This window comes from Rhipicephalus sanguineus, chromosome 11, assembly GCF_013339695.2.
Source record: "Rhipicephalus sanguineus isolate Rsan-2018 chromosome 11, BIME_Rsan_1.4, whole genome shotgun sequence".
Classification (NCBI taxonomy): Eukaryota; Metazoa; Arthropoda; class Arachnida; order Ixodida; family Ixodidae; genus Rhipicephalus; species Rhipicephalus sanguineus.
The window spans coordinates 3,043,099-3,063,047 of record NC_051186.1 but is presented as its reverse complement, the minus strand read 5'-3'; the positions used below and the strand labels follow the sequence as shown (position 1 = coordinate 3,063,047).

The window sequence follows — 19,949 nt, the reverse complement described above, 5'->3', positions numbered from 1 at the left end:
AAAACCTAGCCAGTTTACACGCCTAAGCAATAGCCCGCAGAACAGTGGTGAATTCTTTGGATCTAGTAGCTGTGCCAGTGAATCGTACCGCTTGTGTTGCGGCATTAACGTTCCGTGCAAGGGTAGCACGCCAGGAAAGGTTTTAGGTGTACGCGTTGCTCCACGCGTGCGATAACAGGATGAGATGATAGGAGTGGTTAATAGAAGCCTTGTAGACTGAAACAGCCCCGCGACGACCACCACGGTATGTATTGCCGTGCTTGCCATCCAGAAAAGAGGCACTACTAGAACACTAAGATAGCAGCTAAAACCGCTTGTACATAAGCATGTTGGCGTGGTCACGGAGGCCTCCTGCAGCCAAAGTTGTTATATTTCTATTCACATTCAGTTAAACTAAACAATGTTAAGTCCATTGAAGCGCATTTTTATGACTGCCCTCGCTCGCCAGATTTTGACGGAACCCGTTTAAAGATACAGAAACTGTTGTCCTTTTACCGATGGTTTTATGATCACTACCACTTGCCATTCATTCTCTATGCACATATTTCACGTCATTCTCGTATTTTTAATGCTTATATGTTCTACCCGCCTTTAGCGCGCGGAATTTTAGGCCCCTTATCAGCCACTTAACATAACCATTTTCGGCATTCGTTATCCTTTCCTGGCGCTCTTGGACCATCAAATGGCCCTTGCGCCAATAAACATCCTATATCATGATAATCATCACTTGCCTCCTTATACATCCTTATTTCCCTGTACTGCGTGTACAACCGAGTCTACACGAACAGGACAGGTGCTCCACACGCAAGTTCATCACAAGTCGGGCCATTGAGCTGCTTACGCGATCCTCGTTTTCGCGATTCTGAGAGCGCCGTAGATCCGCGATCAGGACAGTTAGCGTGATGGGAAGTTGCTGTTCGAGGCAACAGCAGCAGACCAAGGTGCGGCAATGTCGTCCCCGTGTCATCACCGCCAAAGTGCCACTGCCATTCTAGACCGCATGTAGATGAATTCACTGAATGGGAACAGCGAAACCATGTGTCGGAAGCATTTTTACCTTTAGGTCGGGTTAAAATGATCACCTTTCGCTACCTGTCCTGGCTGTAGACGAAGCAGAATTGGCAGGAACCTTAGCGAGAACCTTGAATTGGGTAGATATATCATATGGGAAAACTTTATCCATAAGGAGGCTGATTTTACGGCTACTTGACTTTAAATTATACCGAATATTCAGCTTAAAAAGCTGGTGGTTTGAGCTAGCTTTCAGAGTAAAAGTGAATGTGAAGATAATGGGGGCAAGGGCATGAAAAAGAAGCGCTATCTAGTGCTAGTCCCTATCTGCCCCCATCTCATGTGGGTATTCAGGGAAATGAGCAAGCAGACGCACTGGCGAAGGAGGCACACCACTCTACCGTCGCTGTCTGCCGTGCTGTGGTCGCCTCAGACTATTCGAGGCTGACCTTGAGGCGACTGTTGCTACGCTGCCATCCCGACGAACGTGTGGCCAGGCTGGAACCTCCGACCCGGCTGCCTGACAGGGGCCTCTCCAGGAGGGAGCGGTCCCTTCTACTGCGTCTACGCATCGGCTGCTCCTGGCCTGCGGCACGACGTCATCGGCTCGGCAGAGCTTCGTCACCTGCGTGCAGTGCGTGTGGGGCAGACGAAACAATTGATCACCTGTTGTGTGTGTGCCCAGCGCTTCAAGCACAACGAGCTGCCTTGCTCGCCGCACTCCGTCGCCAGGGTATTCCCGCGGCTACACAGAGGGACCTCCTCTTCCCTGCAAAGCACCACACCCAGGTTTTCAAGGCGGTTCTTCGCTTCCTTGAGGACACTGGACTGGCCGACCGGCTATAGTAGCCGCCCGCCGCGTCCTCGGTCATGGACAGCATTCCTCCTCTCCTTCTCCTCCCTCTTCTCATCTTTATCTCCCTTTCCCCCTTTCCCCTACAGGCGCTGAGCCGTGCTCCCAATTAGGGTTGCAGAAGTTGCGCCTTTTCCTTTCCTCAACCTCTCCTCCTCCTCCTCCTCCTCCTCCCTATCTGCCCTTGTCCTCATATTTTCCTTCGCGCTTGACACTTCAGAGTATTTAACACCGCAAGCAGACAGACAAGACTAGCGAACGGCCCACGCGTACCGGCGCAGAATTTCAACTACTCTGTAAGTAAAAATTAACGGCCGCGTGTGGGCTCAATGCATCATTTGTTTCTTCTTTACACCTTCATTATCTTGTTCCTGTCGTGTTTCGTTAGCGTTATTTACGTTTACGTTACGCTAACATTATTTGCGGACCACAGAGAATAACCGTCACTCTCATAATTGATTACATGACTGTGCTATATATGACACTGTCTCTGTGGTACTTTTTATGGGAATGCGTAGCGAAGTCTGTGCGGCTGTTCTTTTTGTACAAATCTGCAATCTACAACGCCCTTCACGCGGACAGTCTCTTGGACAGTGACAACTTCGAAGACAGCAGCCTATATCAATCACTAGTGCGGATAACCAAAAAAAGCCAGCAGTTCTGGGAAAAATGGAAGCTTGAACAGATCGGAATTCGGGAACACGGGATGTCGCTAGAGCCAACGTTTTGACGAGTGGACTTGTCTTCTCCTAGGCTGCGACTGATTTCCTTAGCTAGTGTAGGTACAGCCGTCAGCACGCTTAACACGAACGCTCCATAACGTAACAAGGACTCGTTTCACTGATACCAGCCGCGAAGTGATATGTGCTGTTGCCGAGATAATGCCACGGTATGCTTCGATATTATGTATTAGTAACATGTAGGCCGCAGAACCCAAAGCTACGCGGCGCTGGCCTCAATCAAACCGTTTCAGGCCACGCTGCGGAGCGTTCGAGGCAAGCGCGCTGACGGCTGTACATGTTTCGTGACATCTACTCCAACCCAAGCAAAATAGAATAGGCAGAACCGTAAGAATAGGCAGAACCCACGTCTGTGTGCACGTTTACGGTGCTCTATTAGCAGCCTGCATGTGCAAGTTGTCTTGGCTTATTTGTTGTTGGTTAACGTAGCCAGTAACTACATTAGGTGTAGTGCTCTTACGCCAAAGTGCCCAAACATGCTACAGAACACCGATATATCTCACCTTCCGGGCGTAACTGACTCGAACTTTTATTGCGATAGCAATTATATGGACAGTCTCGGCTGAATTTTGCCGTCGCCGTCGCCGCCGTCATGCATCGTATATGTATAAGTATGTATATATATGTAAACGCCCCAAAGAAAAATAATTCAGAAAAATGCATCCGAAGCGCGGAATTGAACCAGGGACCTCTTGCTCCGCAGCGAGTGGCGCTAACCACTACGCCGCGAAACGCAGATTCTCCAAGTACCTAACGGCGAGCGTTATATACACATCCTTTACCGCTGAACGGACTCAGAGACGGCAGCCGCTTCTAAGCGTTTCTTCATTACCAGCGAGATGGCGCTAGGAGCGCGACGGGAGCATTTAAAAGTCGTCGGCGAGCTCGCTCGCTTCTTATATTTACGCAGGGAGAACCTTGCCCTTCCGCTGTCTGCTCGCGCGGTTTTCTCGTGGTAAGGGGAAGAGGGATGTTTCAAGCTTTCACCGTGATGTCCGCGCTCATGTTACGGAGCGTACGAACGTCACTCGAGCTCAAGGGACGCCGCTAAACGAACAAACAGACGATGAGCGCGAACTATCAAGTGTCACAGCTCGACACTTGAAGCACGCTAGTTTCCTTCGCTGCTTCGGCCGCCTTTGCAAAAGGAGCGCTGTTCAAACTGAGAGTATCCATCGGCGAGCCTTACTTCGTATAGCATTAGTTTCTTGCTATCACATTCATTGCTACACCCTTGCGGCGAAACTGTGACTTTTGCTTGCCTGCATATGTTATCCACGTTTACTTAAAGGAATAAAATTCCTATGCACGAGTAATATTGTTTACACTTTCACGGATTCACAACTGCAATCAAGAAGGCAACGCCGACTAGGCTTTTTCATGTTAAATATATGCAAGTTTGCTATCGCATTACTAATGCACTTTGCTTTTCGCATACGCAGGAACGTGCCAGGCTCAGCGTGGTCGTGATGCAAGCAAACTGGCGCATGAACCCCAGACACAAGACAATCCTGGATGCGACGGCCATCATTAGCATCGTCGCCTTTGTGCTTTACTTGGGAGCGACGATGTGGATCCGCGTAATTGACAGAGGTGTTTTCCATGCCAGCTCCCAGCGGACGACTCACACGGAGCATGCGGACCTACCGCTTTTTTCCGGATGCGTCGAAGTGGCATGCAACAAGTACATGGCTGCCATCGAGCGCTCGATCAACCGATCTCAAAACCCGTGCCAAAATTTCTATCGCTTCGTCTGCGACGGCTGGAAGCACCAACAGGATCCACTTTCCGCCGTGGACGCCGCAGAAGCCGCGATGTATCGTCACGCGCTCAGCGCCATCGAGTGGAGCTCTGAAGACACTGGCGGCCACCTGTCTACAGCGCCGTCTGCGTTGGGCGTCGCGAAGAAGGTGGCTGGCCTTGCAAAATCATGCAAGGAGCTGTCGCAGAGTAGCTTGTCTGATCTGAAGCGGTTCATGGCCGAACGCCATCTTCCATGGCCAGAGACATCTCGCTGGGATCTTCTAGAGATATTGCTGGACCTGTCCGGCAACTGGAACGTGCACCTGTGGTTCCACGTGAGCTTCGAGCTGGCTCCCTTTCGTGGTAGGGCAGGGGAGCCCATACTCAGAATTGGCCACAGCGCTGCCTTCCGTACATGGATCGCCACTATGCGGACCTTCGCCGGCCAGCGGGCGGGCACGGCAGCTTCTCTGCGGTACAGGAGGTATGTGGGAGCCATGTTGGACATATTCGGTGTTTCCGAAGCTGTCCGAGATGAAGTCGCCGACAAGATAGAAGCGGTGGACCGGTTCACGTTAGAAGTGCTGGGCCCTGCCATGGCTGAAACCGATTCGCAAGTTCTCCGGACGTCGATACGCAACCTGACAGCCACGGCGACTCCCGGCATCGCTGCTGGCCGGCTGTTGCTCCTCTTGAACGAGTACTTCATCTGGGCACGCCGCTTCACAGCACAGGACATCGTGCAAGTGGAAAATGTCGGCCTGCTTCGGTCCGTCGTCTACCTCCTGGGACTCAAATCCAACGTGCGAGAGGGACTCACGCTCAGCTTAGGGCTTCGCGTTGCTCACGAGTTGGGCTGGATGGCGAGCCGAGAGATCGCGGATCTAACGTTGGAGCTTGCCAGCCTGCCTCTGTCGGCACACTGGCATCGTTGCCTGATGCAGGTAGAAAGCGCTGTGGGCACTGAATGGCTGAGTTTGTTTCCGGAGCGTCGTGGAGTGGTGGATTTCACTCGCGACGTACAAGACATCCTCGCTGGCGTCCTGGCGCGCCACAAGAACACGTTGCTGCATCTTCAGGCCCCCAGTGCCGCTTTACCACGCACCAACGACAGCTTCTTGGCGACCATGCTGCCAGAGCCAACGCACGGAGCTCCATTCTTCGTCGACTGGTTGAAGCTGATTAAGGGGCGCTGGCGACTGCTGGAACAAGACATGACCAACGTTCTCAAGCCAGGTTCCTTTTTTAGCCACCGATGGAGCTTCCACGGCACCCTCACTGTCGCCGAAGACTACTTTGTGTTTCCGCTGTTCCACACGGACTTTCCGACGGCCGTGAACTACGGTGGTGCCGGACGGCTTATTGCTGACGAGGTGCTGAGGGGACTCTACTACAACCATCTGTACTATGTGAACCCCTTCGGCGACCATATTAGTCGCAAAGATTACGTTTCGCAAAGCAACAGCCGTTCCAGTGCGGCAGTGGACTGGTCGCCTTACCTTGTGGACTCGAAGGCTTTGCTAGCCAGTCTGGCTGCCTACAGGCTTAGCGCTGCCCGAAACCCAAGCAGCGCATACTCGACAGAGTCGAGCCTTGCGCAAGACAGACTTTTTTTCGTGGCGTCGTGCTATGCGCTGTGCTCCAGCGGCAACTACGTGGACGTGTTGTACGGGGACGCGAGCCATCGCTGCAACGAACCCGTCAAGGCCTTGCCCGAGTTCACCGCAGCGTTCCAATGTACAAACCCACACGCGCAGCAATAGGTTGCTCATTAGGGCTAATGGTCGTTTTCGCTTCATATTCGTGGTTTGTTCTTCAAGGGTCACACGTTGCCTATAAAAATAATCAGTGGTTATTAATGTCCGAATGTTGCGCTCAACTAAAGGCTAAATTTGGAAAACACACTTAATTGTACGACGATCGTAGTAGTTAAGCGTGATAGACTTCTTACGCCTTTCACGTTTATATTTTCATACCGGTGTTTAACGGAGAGCTATATGGGTCATTCTACACTACTTGCCCCAACCCTGGCGCTTGTTTCTCTAGGCTTTTTACGAACGAAATTTACTTTCTCTCTAGCATTTATTTTTGCTGAAAAAGTTTTTTTGCACCGCCAGCCGAACGGTGAAGTTTTTCGGAGACCTCAGAAGTGACTCTTAAACGCCTGATAAAAGATATGAACACTGCGAAACCTAGTATTGGACGCAATTCCCTCCAGACAATTACCGCAGATTTCAGATTTCCAATAGGTATTTTCAGTTTTACGCTTGTCTTTATACGGCCTTAGTTATGCGAAATGTGGGCCATATTAAACTTTTGGTAAGAAAGGAAACCTTTAGTGAAAGTTTTAGAAGGAGGTGTACCCTTTTCTAAATACTAATAGCAATAGTAATAGCAAAAAATGTTTATAGATTTAGTGTGGCGTGGTGTGGACAGCCAACGATAAGTTTGCGGAAGTTAGTTGCGGTCGATGTTTAGTCGTAATTTTAGCCTTAAAGGAGTCCGGGTAAAAATGCCTCACATAGTCAAATTAGTAATGTCTGACTATACCCTACAGAATGAGAAAGTTGACAAGACTTTCCGTTTCACAGTACGAGATGTAAACATCGCAGTAAAACGGGGTACAAGCGTATATTGCCATCTTGCGTCACACCATGTGAAATGCGTAATGAGTTGGACGTTTAAAGCCGGCCACCCATTACAACAGTCACACACATTACTGAGCGTATTCCCTTAGACGCTTAGACTCGTGCAGACTGATTCATATCCAAATCTGGCCTTATTTCACAAAATTTACCCGGATACTTACACTAGCAGCTCGTGTCCCCTTTGTGGGGAAATAGCTAACTTAGAGCATATGCTCTGGCGATGCCCCTCGTGACTGGGCAGTGAACAAGCCTACCCAGCCAAGTGGAGCTCCGCCATCAGAAGCCCCAACAAGGGGGATCAGCTTTGGGCCGTCCTGAGAGCCCACGATGCGGCGGTCAGGCTAAGCCTGCCCGTTTCAACGTGGGAGAAGCCCACTGCGCGCTAGTCGCGTCTCTCAGGACTATATTTAATAAAGTTCCACCATCCATCCGTCCCTTACGAACACGTAGTGGGTGCATCGCAAGTTCGGAAAAGTATCACGTGCGTAAGTAATGCTGGTTTAAAGCATGCCACCCATTACAAATAGCATACACATTAGTGCGCGCATTCTCTTGCACACACATAAGGGGCACACTTTTATAAAAGTGCTGTTGAAGAGGGCGGAAACATTTACCTTTACTATAGGTATGCCGAGTGTGTGTGTTTGTGTGCGTGTGTGTGAGACCGGGCGAATGAACATAATCACAAGCGAAATAGAGCACGATGAGGATAGGGCCGGATATCGCTATCGCGTTAGACTCTTAAAGGCAAAGCTTAAGCGTCTGCGAATTGTTTGTGAAGCATTAAAGTTAATTTCAGTGCAGATACAAGCAGTGGAGTGGCTCTGTGGTAGAACACCTGCTTGCCATGCAGACGGCCTGGGTTCGATTCTCACTCGAACCTAAAGTTTTTAGATGCGAAGCAGCTTTTGCTCGGGGCTGTGTTCGTCCTTCCCTCACGCGTCTGCTCCCCCACGCGCATGCGCCAACTCTCCCCCCCCCCCTCCTCGCGTAAGCGCGAGGAGGTGGGCTGGAGGAAGTGGCGGGAGCGCTGCCTCCGCTTCGTTTCTCCTCTCCCGTTTCTCGCATCCCCATATGGTTCCCTTTTAGTTGGAGATCTTTCTCGATTTTTCGGTCACGGACAAGATGATGATTTTTCGGTCACAACCAACGAGACCGACACCGGAATTTCTGCGGAACGAGCTCTTTAACGCTATCGCGTTAATAAAATACGTAAACAAAATCTTCGGTTTGAGTGAAAATGGAACCCAGGCCGCCTTCCTGCGTAGAAAGCAGGTGTACTACCGCAGAGCCAGGGCACTGCTAGACCACGCGTCACCCGTTCTTTGGAACACTAACGATGAGCTATGTGTATACACCGTTTACCGCTGGCGCCAGGCAGATCTCGACGAGAGAAGGGCGCGCTTTAAAGCAACGCTCCTAGATTTTGCCTCAGTGTGAAAACTGCCCTTGAGACGCGCACTAAAAAGTGGTCCATTTCTGTGCCCACTCCCGATATGGAACGCCGGGTAAACAGTGCGTCCAACACCACCGCGCGGCAGGAGACGCGGGGGACTCACTCCACGCGCCGCACTTTTCAAGAAAAAAAAAAGACATCTAAGAGCGTTCGGTTGTAGCGCGCTGCTCGAGCACGAAGTAACAACTGTGACAGTTGTTCGTTCGCGATCGTCCTGTGTATACCTGTGCGTTCTTTTCGAGCGTCCTTCCTCGTGTTTTTGGCAGCGCGCTGCACGTGTCGAACTGTGGCCGTTGCCTGTTCGCGCTCGTCCTGTGTGCATTCTGTTCGTGCGTCCTTTGCGCTTGAGCCGCGCGCTGGAAATATCGAGCTGCGTGCCGTTCTTCGTGCCTGAGCCTCTTCCAGGAAGAAAGGGATAATGGGGGTTGAGCCTAACATAAACTACTTTGTTTAAAATGTAAACGCAATTTGGTATTGAAACGAGAAATGATACTCTTACAATAGGTTTTTTCGCCATCACTCAGATGACATTCTGCGCATTCGTGAAGGCTTCCATGTAAACAAAGTTCTTTCTACGGAAATATTCTAGATGTTAACTGTTTTCAAGGCAATATATGACGAGTTTTTCTACGAAATTTCAGATTGTCGCTAAAACGACTGAGACGTTTGGCTAAAACGTTAACCAACCACAGTGTGGTTTATAAGCTCCATATTTCACTAAACGCTGAACTGATACATTACAGGATGCTGGAAATACCACCGGCACCTCAAATTTTGAAAGCTACCGACTTATGGCTTGTGCCATTTTATGACTGTGCGGTATTACTACAGGTTTTGCTTCTTTTCCTGACGCCCGAAAGTTAAACTCGGTGTCTTGTCATTTACCTTCTTTAACACGGCTTCAACAACGGAAGAAACAAGTGCATTAGAAAAACCAGCTCAAATGAGGTGCGACAGTTCCATATCAAAGCTCATCTTCATAATGCGTACGCAAGACTTCTTTAGCGCCGATTCCAATCTCGTCGAAAGAGTCGCCCGTTTTAAGGCACCTTTTGACAGAGGTTCCTGCGGCGGTTCTTACATAAAGACGGAGCACCTGCCTCCCGGCCCTTGGGCTGAAGATAAAGAGCGTTCACGAGGCATTCATCCTATGTCCTGATTCTCATAATTTTGTATCAAGGTCATTTTTGTGTGCGAGACGTGGGAGGCCAAGACGACCAACGCGTAGTCGTCGCCAGGGTCCGGGAGGCGATCGCGGCCAGAGGATTCCCGGAATGGGGGACCCTCCCACCGAGGGTGAACCCGAGCTTACAAGCTCCGGAACACTGTTTCGGAAAATGAAAAAGTTTATTTCATTCATTCATGATCATATGTCATTCATTCAACAGTTATAAGCGCTCATAACTATCAGTTTTAATACTTCCAGTATGTTTTCAGCACTTCTGCAGCCCTTTTATAGCCACGTCACACCGATGCGTTGACATTAATCGCTGCATTGTTGTTTTGCTAACATTATCCTTGCTGATCTTCCTTGGCCACACATGACGCTCGTACCAATAACCCAAAGACGCTCGTACCAATAACCCCGAACAATATCGGCCTGCGAAATCGGACTATACTTCCTGACTTATGCATGCAGAAGCTCATCGACGTCAGCCTAAGGCAGCGCACTTGCACACATTGATCTCACTAAAATTTATGGCATCAGTAGTCTAGCTTCACGGAATGCACCTCCCATAGTTCGCAACAGCTGCCCTATGGATTCCGAAAGTATAGAAAAACACGGTGGTTTGCTGTGTGGGACGCAGTTTGAAGCAATAAACACGGCGAAATGCTCAGCCGAGCCTTCGCCGCTCTTTTCGCTCGCCACGAACTCTTCTAAACAGGCTTAAAACTGTCGCATGCAGAGAGAGAACCATATGAGCAGTTCGATTCAATGCATACAGTGATGATGATTTTAATAAGTTGACGCTCAACGCGCCGGTGTTTTACAGGCCCACTCGTTACAAAGCGCTAATACGTAGTAAGTGTGACGCGTCTAGCTAGTTCACACATCGGTTTCATTAAGAGAATTCGGCACAGACAAGGAACCTTCTACATTGTAGAATGTCACATGTAAGAGGTGACCGGAAAAATGTGATAAAAGAATAAGATGCGAAGGGTAGTGTGACGTTACACCAAGACGATAGAAGAAAATGAAAACTAAGTGAAAGATATAAAATGGGAAGATGACCTGGGCAGAGGGTATTGGGTGTGTTCGAACGTCAGCGCGTGAGCTTGGGACGAGCGTCGGAGCGTCGCCGGCCTGTGTTCCGGGCGCTCCGACTCTTCCTCGTTCTACGGCATCGTACCGGAGCCGCCGCCTGTTCGAGGACACGTTCACGGACCCTGGACCTGGGCCTACTAGCAACGCCCAGGACGCGCCATCGGCTGTTGGCCCGAGCGCACCGACCTACGGTGTACTACGAGACAGGCGTACATTGTAAATGCAACTAAAACAATTAGACTGTTTGTTGTATCACTTCTCCTGATTCGCTGTAACTATGCGCGGGATGAATACTGTCTATTATGCGATCCGTAATTCTGCCTTATCAAAGTATCTAGTGTGATTGAACCTTGTATATGCAAGGCCTTGGCGCCCGAAGCTTGCAAATCGTAGCCGAGTGCAGCTACGAGTTCCGTATTATTCGAAGCAGCCTCAGTCACGGATTTGTCATAAACCACCAAAAATGAAGCCGCGCAAAGCATATGGGCCATTATTTGTAGTTGTTAACTGTAGTGTTGTAATTACAACATCGGTGGAGAGGAATTAAATTGGACGAAAAATCAAATTGCAGCAAGAGGAACCGAACTTACAACATTCTGTTAACGCGTTCGATGCTCTTCCAATTGAGGTAAACCGGCTGTCGCTTTCCAATCCACATTATTGGGTTCTGTTTGTGTAATGCTCAGAGTGTTAGCCAACGCCACACGTAGACATGACGGCGAATGTGTCAAACTTTTTGCCAGCTGGCGTCACGTGATATTTTTACGAATTGGCAACCGACAAATATACCCTCACATGCTTCCTGAGGGCATCAAGTTGGGCTGGATGAGACCCTCGCTATGAAATTCGTTCTGTCATACCGAGATATAATTTGCGACGATATGATGGAAACCGTAACTAAATGGACACAATATCAGCACCTAAAATTTCCGTGGAAGTATCAGCGCAGTCTATCTAGACACCCAGGAGCTGTGATCCCCAGATTTTGTTGCCGTGTCCCCCCATGAAACCTATATTTACACAGGGCTGGTCTGGCGATAGCGCCCTCTGTCATTTCTGCTAATAAATAGAAACTCATGAACATTATTCTTTGTGACGTCACCGTTATTCATTACTTTGAAAAAGACTCCTCGTTATTCCGCTTTCCCAGATAGGCTTATATTTAACAGCAGAAATGGTGCTAGACATCACTGCTTTCGTTTTGGGATATTGCCACAAGGATGCGGTGACTTTGATGTGGTTTGTAATTTTATTGAAGCTACTAAACGTATACCATTTTAACTCTTTCGTGACCGCACCTATAGAACGTGGGTCACCAGTGACCCGAACGCGCCGAGCGAGAATTTAAAAATACGGGCGCTCCTGGCAACTAAGTACACCATCTATCACATTCTGTAAGCACTAATATTTCGTTTACAGTCGAAACCCTTCGATAACGAAATCCCGAGGGAACGAAATTCTCACAGCAACGAAATATTTTCGGAGCACCGGCGAACGCCCATAGGAGACAATGTATTTCATAACTCGCGTCTACGCAAGATCTTCATACCGCAGTCCCTCATTAACAAAATTTTTGAAACACGAGTGCGCAAATAATCTACTCTCGCAACATTAACTACATTCGAAAACTGCTGAAATGCATTCACGCTACACTTAAATTGTGCAAAACTATCGCTACAGCGCACTTGAGAAGCAGCCGCCATAATTGTTTTACAAAAAAAACATAAAGGTGGCGACAATGATGAGGATGATGGCTTGCCGAAACACCTGCTCGTTATCGCAAACTACGTAGCCAAATCCACATTCCTCGTGGAGTTTCGTTCGTTGACTTGGCTCTGTGCTTGGCTTTGTCGGCTTCGCGCGCACATGATCGCGTCAGTCACGTGTGTGGAGCCATTTGAGGAGCGTTTGCTTGGTCGCTTGGTGCAACGTGAACTCTGTGTTGCGATTGCTTCGTCCGATTTCGCTGCCTGCGAAGATGCCGCCTCCAACAAAAATGGAAGTTCATCACGCTGTAAGATAAGGCTGCAATCATCAGTGAGGTGGAAAAGGGCAGACAAAAAATGAACCTCGCCGAAGAATTCGGCGTTGCGTGCAGCTCGCTGTCTACGATTCTGCGCTGATCCAGCGGAGCCGGAAGAAGGTTCGCCTGTAGGCGCACTTGATGACGGTACTGGTGACAGCACAGTGCCACCGTCACTGACCAGTGCATGGGGTGAACTTTGTGCCGTGGCAAACGAGATTCCCGATCGAGAGGCATGAAACTGCTGCATGGTAAGGCCTGCCAAAGCAAACTTACCGACGTTTGGAAGTAAACTGTGTTTTTTGTGAATTCCATGTCTTTTCTGCCGCATTCTCGCGCCAACGAAATTCCCGCAAGAGCGAAATTTTGTGCTTTCCCCGCCGATATCGTTATTGCGGGTTTCAACTGTGCTGCGTAGTTAGCTTTTTCCCGAGCGGCGGCGATTTTTAAAAGGGACTCAAAGATAGCGGTTCGCTTGGTTCGTTCGTTCGCCAAAGCGGCAGACGACCTGGAAGCGAGACCCTCTTAGAAATGTCGTTCCGTGTACGATTCATTTATATTGTGCCTGCAAGCAATTTTTCTGCTGCTTCTAGCAGAAGTGACTCTAGGGTGATGTCAAATCATGAAAATATTGATTGATTGACTGATTGCTTGATTGATTATTAATTAATTAATTATTTAATTGAAATGCCTTTAATGAAAGTCCTGCGGCACGCGCCCTAGCGCGCAGTGTGATTATAAAAACCATAGAACGAGCCAGGATTGTAGTCGCGTGCTGATCAAAGCGTTACGCTTTCTGGCACATCAATTTTTTACTCCAGTTGAAATGTCGTGAGGATGTGGGCACTAGTACATCTTCTATTTGTAGTGTCTCAACAGTATATGGTGAAGATTTGGTGACATCATCTTCAGGCAGTAGAGAGTAACGCTCAGCCCAAGAAGTGTACCCGGCGGTGTCCTCAGAGTAGTGTTGCGCATTAATAATTGTTGGGGTTTAACGTCCCAAAACCACCATTTGATTATGAGAGACGCCGTAGTGGAGGACGCAGCAGAGATGGTGAATTTCATTTTGCTGCCGCTCTGTATGGCTATTGTCGAGCTTCCACGACTACACGTCCCCAAAACAAGTACATTCAGAAGAAGTGCTACCGATTGACGAAGCGGAGAAATTTGAAAAAGTGCTATGAGAACAAGAAACTTGACCACCGGACAAATGACATTTGTAAGGCCTGTTTTGCCTAGTGGCACACAAACATTTGAAAAAAAAAATGTTTTTTTTACATCTTAGACCTTTCAGACATGGTTCCACCTATTTCGATAGTGCCAGACATTGGAATTTGAAGACTTTTTCCAAGCTTAGAAGTTTAGTATATTTTTAATGTGTTCGGTGAAGCCGTACGTTAAGACGTTTTGGTGCCGTGTTCAGTCCTACCTTTTGGTATCCAAATTTTTGTTCTGTGCTGCTAGTTAATATAATTTGCTAAAATACATGCGAATCAATAGAAAATTTATTCTTGCTAATTACGTTTATTGTATTACTTTGTCTGGAAAATTTGTAGAGGGAAAAATATAACCGTTCAACCTGATGGAAGAACGCAGTTTTCACTGGGCAGACAAAAAAAAAAGTAAGTCATACACTCCTTGATCTAGATCATTCAAACTTTCCTCCTATACAAAAAACTGTTGAGCAAACATTTTGTTTCTTTCAAGTTAATTTTTCTTTTTTCTTTCATGTTGGGAGCGCAGCATTAAAAATGTTCTTTGTAATGTTCAATAAATCTTGTTTTTCATAAACATTCTTGCATATTGTACTCTAATAATTTTTTAAGTAATACCATTACAAAGTACCATCGCTTATATTTATATTGATATATAATATTACACTGTATCTAATATATTCCTTTTCATAAAAAAGAATTGCTAAAGCATACAAAATGGGCCTATTTTCCCACGGTCACGAAATAGTTAATGTCCACTTTAACAAATAATATATAAGTAAAGTAATTTACAAAATGTCTAAAAATCTAACAGATCTTTTCGTAATTATTCTAGTCGGGTTAATACAGCTGTCTCTTCTGTTTGCGCAATCACGCAGTAATTTCAGTATTTATTGATACATTGTTTTGCTTTTTTTAAAATCATTGTGCGTATGTTCCACACTCTTTAAAAACCAAACCAAGCCAAGCGCGACAGCATACTTTTGAAACGGGAAGAGTACATCATCATCATCATCGTTATTTGGAACAGGCGTGAAGAAGAATGTGCGGTCACGAGATATGAACATCCTTGGATATGAAGAAGAATCGCGTGTTGTCGCCCGCTTTCGCTCCAGCGCCCGAAGTCGCCATGTCGTCTAGGAGCTCGGCGTCCAGTCCCCGGTCCTGGACGTCATCACCAGAGAGCACCGTAAGTCGTGACCTGTCGTTTTAAAAAATCCGTTCATTGCGCCATTCTTGACAGCGCTTAAAAAAGGCTTGCGGAAATTGACGAAAAGCTTCAGTATGTTTATGACGTATTTAATTCTGAACTGGCCACTAAGTATCCTATTTTATTGCGATAGCATTCAAATAGGCACGTAGCGAGGCAGCATTCGCAGCGTCTGTGTTACGTCCTGCATAAGCGCATAAGGATCGTTCTACTTTGTATACGCGCTCAATTGCAGGCATTGTTGCTTGGGAATATTCGCCATGTTGTAAAAGCACTGCTGCAAGTAATTTTCATTTCATTAGCGATACTTAATCACCGAGGCTCTGCACGGGCTGCATGTTGTCACCACTGCATTTCTTATGTGGCTGCTTCAAGATTTTTGACACCGCCTGCGATGCTAATAATAATATCTGGGATTTAACGTCCCAAAACCGCGATATGATTATGAGAGACGCCGTAGTGGAGGGTTCCGGAAATTTCGGCCACCTGGGGTTCTCTAACGTGCACCTAAATCTAAGTACACGGGCCTCAAATATTTTTGCCTCCATCGAAAATGCAGCCGCCGCGGCCGGGATTCGATCCCGCGACCATCGGGTCAGCAGTCGAGTGTCATAACCACTAGACCACCGTGGCGGGGCCCGCCTGCGATGCTGGTTGTTCCTTGTGTGATATTTGGTACAGCCTGAAAAATGGCGGTTGACCTTTGCTGTCAGTAAGCACATCAGGCGTAGTGCGTCAGGCACGGTATGGTTGGCTTTCCTAATGGTAGTAGGCATAGGCTGCACAGTGTTCCCTCCATTAACCGAGGGGGTGGGGGAAAGCATGCATTACGCCAGCCCCCCCCCCCCCCTCCCGGCATTGGTCGAGTCCCAAAGAAAACAAGCCTGGCAATGGATGTAAACGTGAAAATGAAGAAGTGACCACTTGCAGCGCGCCTTTAGTCAAGTCGGCTATCCGGGTGTAAAGGTGTGAATCAAAGAGTCTGAGCCACCATTGTCAAAAACCTGCATCATTATGACCCTGCACTTCGAAGAATGACGAAACAGGTCCGACTGAGTAAATGTACTGGGCAGACCTTAGACGTTAAGCCGCTCCCTCCCGGCCCCCTCCCTCCTATGCGCACGCTTGCGGTCGTAGGTGTCAAGATATGTTGCTATGTTAAGGGTATTTTACTGTTACACGTGTACTAGACTTCGTTCGCGCCTGCAAAATCATGCGCCGTCTATTACTATGTGCAGGAGACGACCACAGATGTACCGCCGGCCGTGATCCGTCCGTCGTGCGCCTGGAACACCACTTACGTCACGTGCTTCCTTATAGTTGCCGTGACCGGCTCTTGCGCAGCCTTCTACTTTGGCGCGGACGTCTCCAAGTGGCTGTCTCCGACGCCAGTCTGCGCGACACCCGGCTGCGTGCAGCTGGCTGACCGACTCGCCGCGTCTATTGACGCTGCAGTGAACCCCTGCGACGACTTCTACCGCTTCGCGTGCGGCGGCATACTCGGCACGGTGGCGAACTCCACGTCGTCGGCGTCACATTCGGCACCAACTCCCGTCGGTGATCATCAGCATGCCGTCCTGTCCAGGGTTCACACGATCCTGGCCAAGTGGGCCGTCGAAGACAAGATCCAGACTCCGCTGCAGACGTCAGCGTCTCTCTACCAAGGCTGCATCGCCGTTGTCGGTGGAAGAAAGAAGGGCGTCCGACGACTTGTGCGCTTTCTCGAGAAGTGCGGCCTCAACTTCGCGAAGGCTGAGGATCTAGACACCGATCCGCTGGACTCGGCGCTGAGCCTCAATGTGCGCTACAACGTCAAGACGCTCTTCCATGTCGCCGCTGAAGGTCTGCAGCTCCTGGTACGGCCGAGACGCGCCCTAGAAACTTGGTCGTCGCAGCGCCAGGTGTTCATTAAGAAGCACACCTACAGTGACTACCTCGAGAACACGTTCGCGCTTCTTGGCTTCCCGACGCGCATGAGAATCACCTTCATGGCCGCGTCTGTGTGGGAGACTGAGGACACGGTGCTGCGTCTCTTTGCCAGGGTCAAGCTGGACGACAAGTCACTCGTGAAGTTCGACTACGTGGAGCCCAGGACCGTCATGGAGCGCCCGGACTGGAAGCGCCACCTTGGCCGCTTCTGGGACCGCGTTGCCGTCAAGGGCACCTCCATGGCGATCTTTCTCAGGCACGTTTTCGTTGACCTGACGCCGCTGGCCATCACGCAGTACATCTTTTGGGAAGTGGTCCGACAGTTGGGACCCTTGGCCGACTACCGCCTATCGACTCCGGACGAGAACGCCCAGCTCGCCGAAGACCGCTGCTTCCGTGTCGTCTACGATGTCGCTGGGCTCGCACCCTTGGCATTGGTATTGGCGCAGGAGGTGAGCACAGAGACGGTTCTCTCGGCCGCGTCCTTTCTCTCTGGGCTTCTCCGAAACGTGGGCGCGACCAACGTTACCACGCGCGTGGTTGACCCAAGGCACCTACTGCAGCAGACGGCCTCTTCTTCGTCATCGCCCGGTCGTCGTGCCGGAGACGCTGTGGCCCCCGAGGATTCGTTACCGGACGTGCATCAGGATGACGAGGATGGCGCGATCTTCGACTCCTTCCTGCGCGTCATGTTGGCATTAAGGGAGCGGGAGCTGGACACGCTCGATGCCCTCGTGGCGGTGCCCACCGAGGAAGACCTGCTCGCGTCTCATGTCACTGTCGATGCCAAGAACAGACGCGTCATAGTGCCGACCTTAATGCTTGTTCAGCCCTGGTTCTCGCCTGACGTTCCGCGCAGTTTCAACTACGCCGGCCTAGGGTTCGCTGTCGTCAGAGAACTGATCCGCGCAAACATCCGCTTGAAGGCGCGTTTTCCCGCGAAGTCCACCATGGCAGGCAACGACTGCAATCACACGACCCGTGGTACCGATGGTCGTGCCCTGGAGACCCTACTGCGAGTCCTGGATAGATCAGGTCGCGAAAGGAACAAGCTGAGGCTCCCAGGCTTTTTGGATTCCATGAGCGAGGAACAGCTTTTCTTTCTTGCCTTCTGTACAGGCGGCTGCGGCAAGATTGAGACCGCTCATCATGCCGTCGGCGAGTGCAACAATGTGCTTCGCAGCACGCCACACTTCGGCGGTTCGTTCCACTGCATTCGTGGAATGCATATGAATCCAACACACCTCGACCGATGCGACACTCCGCAGCCTGCGATAAAAAGCCGCAGGAAATTGATGTTCACTGGCCTTTACTGGCGCAACGTCGCGCGGAAGGTCGCGAATATGTGGCCACATAACTTGACAGTTCGCTACAAACAACCTTAACAGCATTCTATTCGCTCACGATGTCCTCCTTTATTCGTTCTAGGGTGTCTTAGATTTTTCATTTTCCTGCTGCATTCGCGATGTGCAGAAAATAAACTGTTACGTCGCCAAACGACTACGTTTATATTCCATGCGTGTTACTTTATTGTAGTGCAATCGTCCGTCAAGTGATTTGCGCAGATCTAATCGTCCTCCGTATTTACTGTCTGTTGAGACTGTAAATACGGAAGACGATTAGATCTGTGTTTCTTATCTTTAGACATTGGTTTTGAAGCCTCAAGGTCTACGCCTCACCATTTCATTTCGAATATTGCCATGAGAAGCAATGCGAAAAATATTTATTTGCAACAAAATGGGAATCTGGTGCTTATCTGAGATGAACCTGTAAATCTATAGAGCAATGAGCTTTATAAGCGAATGGGAATCTGGAGTTTAGGATATATATATATATATATATATATATATATATATATATATATATATATATATATATATATATATATATATATATACATGTGAACCGACATCTCGTTTTTGAAGTTAACTCGGCAAAGTGCAACGACTGACATATTGAGAAGGCAAGATGACTGCTTTCCTTTTTAACCCTTGATAACCCATGCCACGCAAGAACGAATCGGCTCGTTTCTGTTACATAGCATCTTTCCTTCCACGTACAATTATATATACGATCAAAAGTACTGGAATCGTGAGAAGCAGATTTTTAATTGCGAAGCATTTCTTAGCGAACCTTTGACACGTTGAGCGTTTCTATCTACGTATCTATCTAGCCGCCTACGTCTCGGCGCTCTCATGATCGCCTCCTTACTTGGCGTAGACCAAAATTCACATGGGAGGGTAAGAGGTCACGACATGAATAACCTGAAAATCCTGTCGCGTATCTCGTCAAACCCTTTTCTCTAGACACGTGTGGCACGTACCCGTTTACCAAGGGCCGCAGTATACGGGTATGCGCTGCAGGTGATTTCCAGTCTATATCTACCCAGGAACGGCGAGAACGGACATTGGTAATTTAAATGCGAGAACGCTAAGAAAAACCGCCATCGGCAGCGTTGACCCGACGAATGTAAAGAATAAAAATTAGTATCTCAGCGGGAATCGAACCCAAACATTCTGCGTGGCAGTCAGGTATTTTACCACACAGCCACGCCAGGTCCATGAACTGGTTTGGAAAAACAGCGTATGCAGGCGTAATGTTGATGCAACGTCACTTGTGGTTGCCGTGCTGGCTATGTAATTTTATAAGAAAGCAATAAACACTACATATGTACTCCTACGTTACAGACGTCATATCAGATTACGTCCGTGGTTCCAGTGTTGGCTCCACTTTTATAGCAGTACATTAACAAAAGTTACGTATGATATTCGCATGATTGCACCATACAGTGCACTTAGTTTCAATAATACTGACGTATGTACTCTAACGTGAGGGCTGACGTTACGTCGCACC

General features: G+C 48.8%; 2 protein-coding genes across 2 annotated transcripts in view; both read left to right on the top strand.

Moving 5' to 3' along the window:
- Positions 1 to 6,126, top strand: part of LOC119374431 (endothelin-converting enzyme-like 1) — a 67,832-nt gene extending 61,706 nt beyond the window's left edge. Inside the window, exon 3 of the mRNA XM_049410833.1 lies at positions 5,292 to 6,126. Within this exon, the coding sequence (XP_049266790.1) occupies positions 5,292 to 6,110 (819 nt within the window). The 3' untranslated portion in view covers positions 6,111 to 6,126. The remainder of the gene's footprint in view (positions 1 to 5,291) is intronic.
- LOC119374216 (uncharacterized) overlaps positions 1 to 18,534 on the top strand; it is a 150,193-nt gene extending 131,659 nt beyond the window's left edge. The window contains exon 2 of the mRNA XM_049410783.1: positions 16,406 to 18,534. Within this exon, the coding sequence (XP_049266740.1) occupies positions 17,141 to 18,481 (1,341 nt within the window). The 5' untranslated portion in view covers positions 16,406 to 17,140 and the 3' untranslated portion in view covers positions 18,482 to 18,534. The remainder of the gene's footprint in view (positions 1 to 16,405) is intronic.
- Positions 18,535 to 19,949: the final 1,415 nt, after the last annotated feature.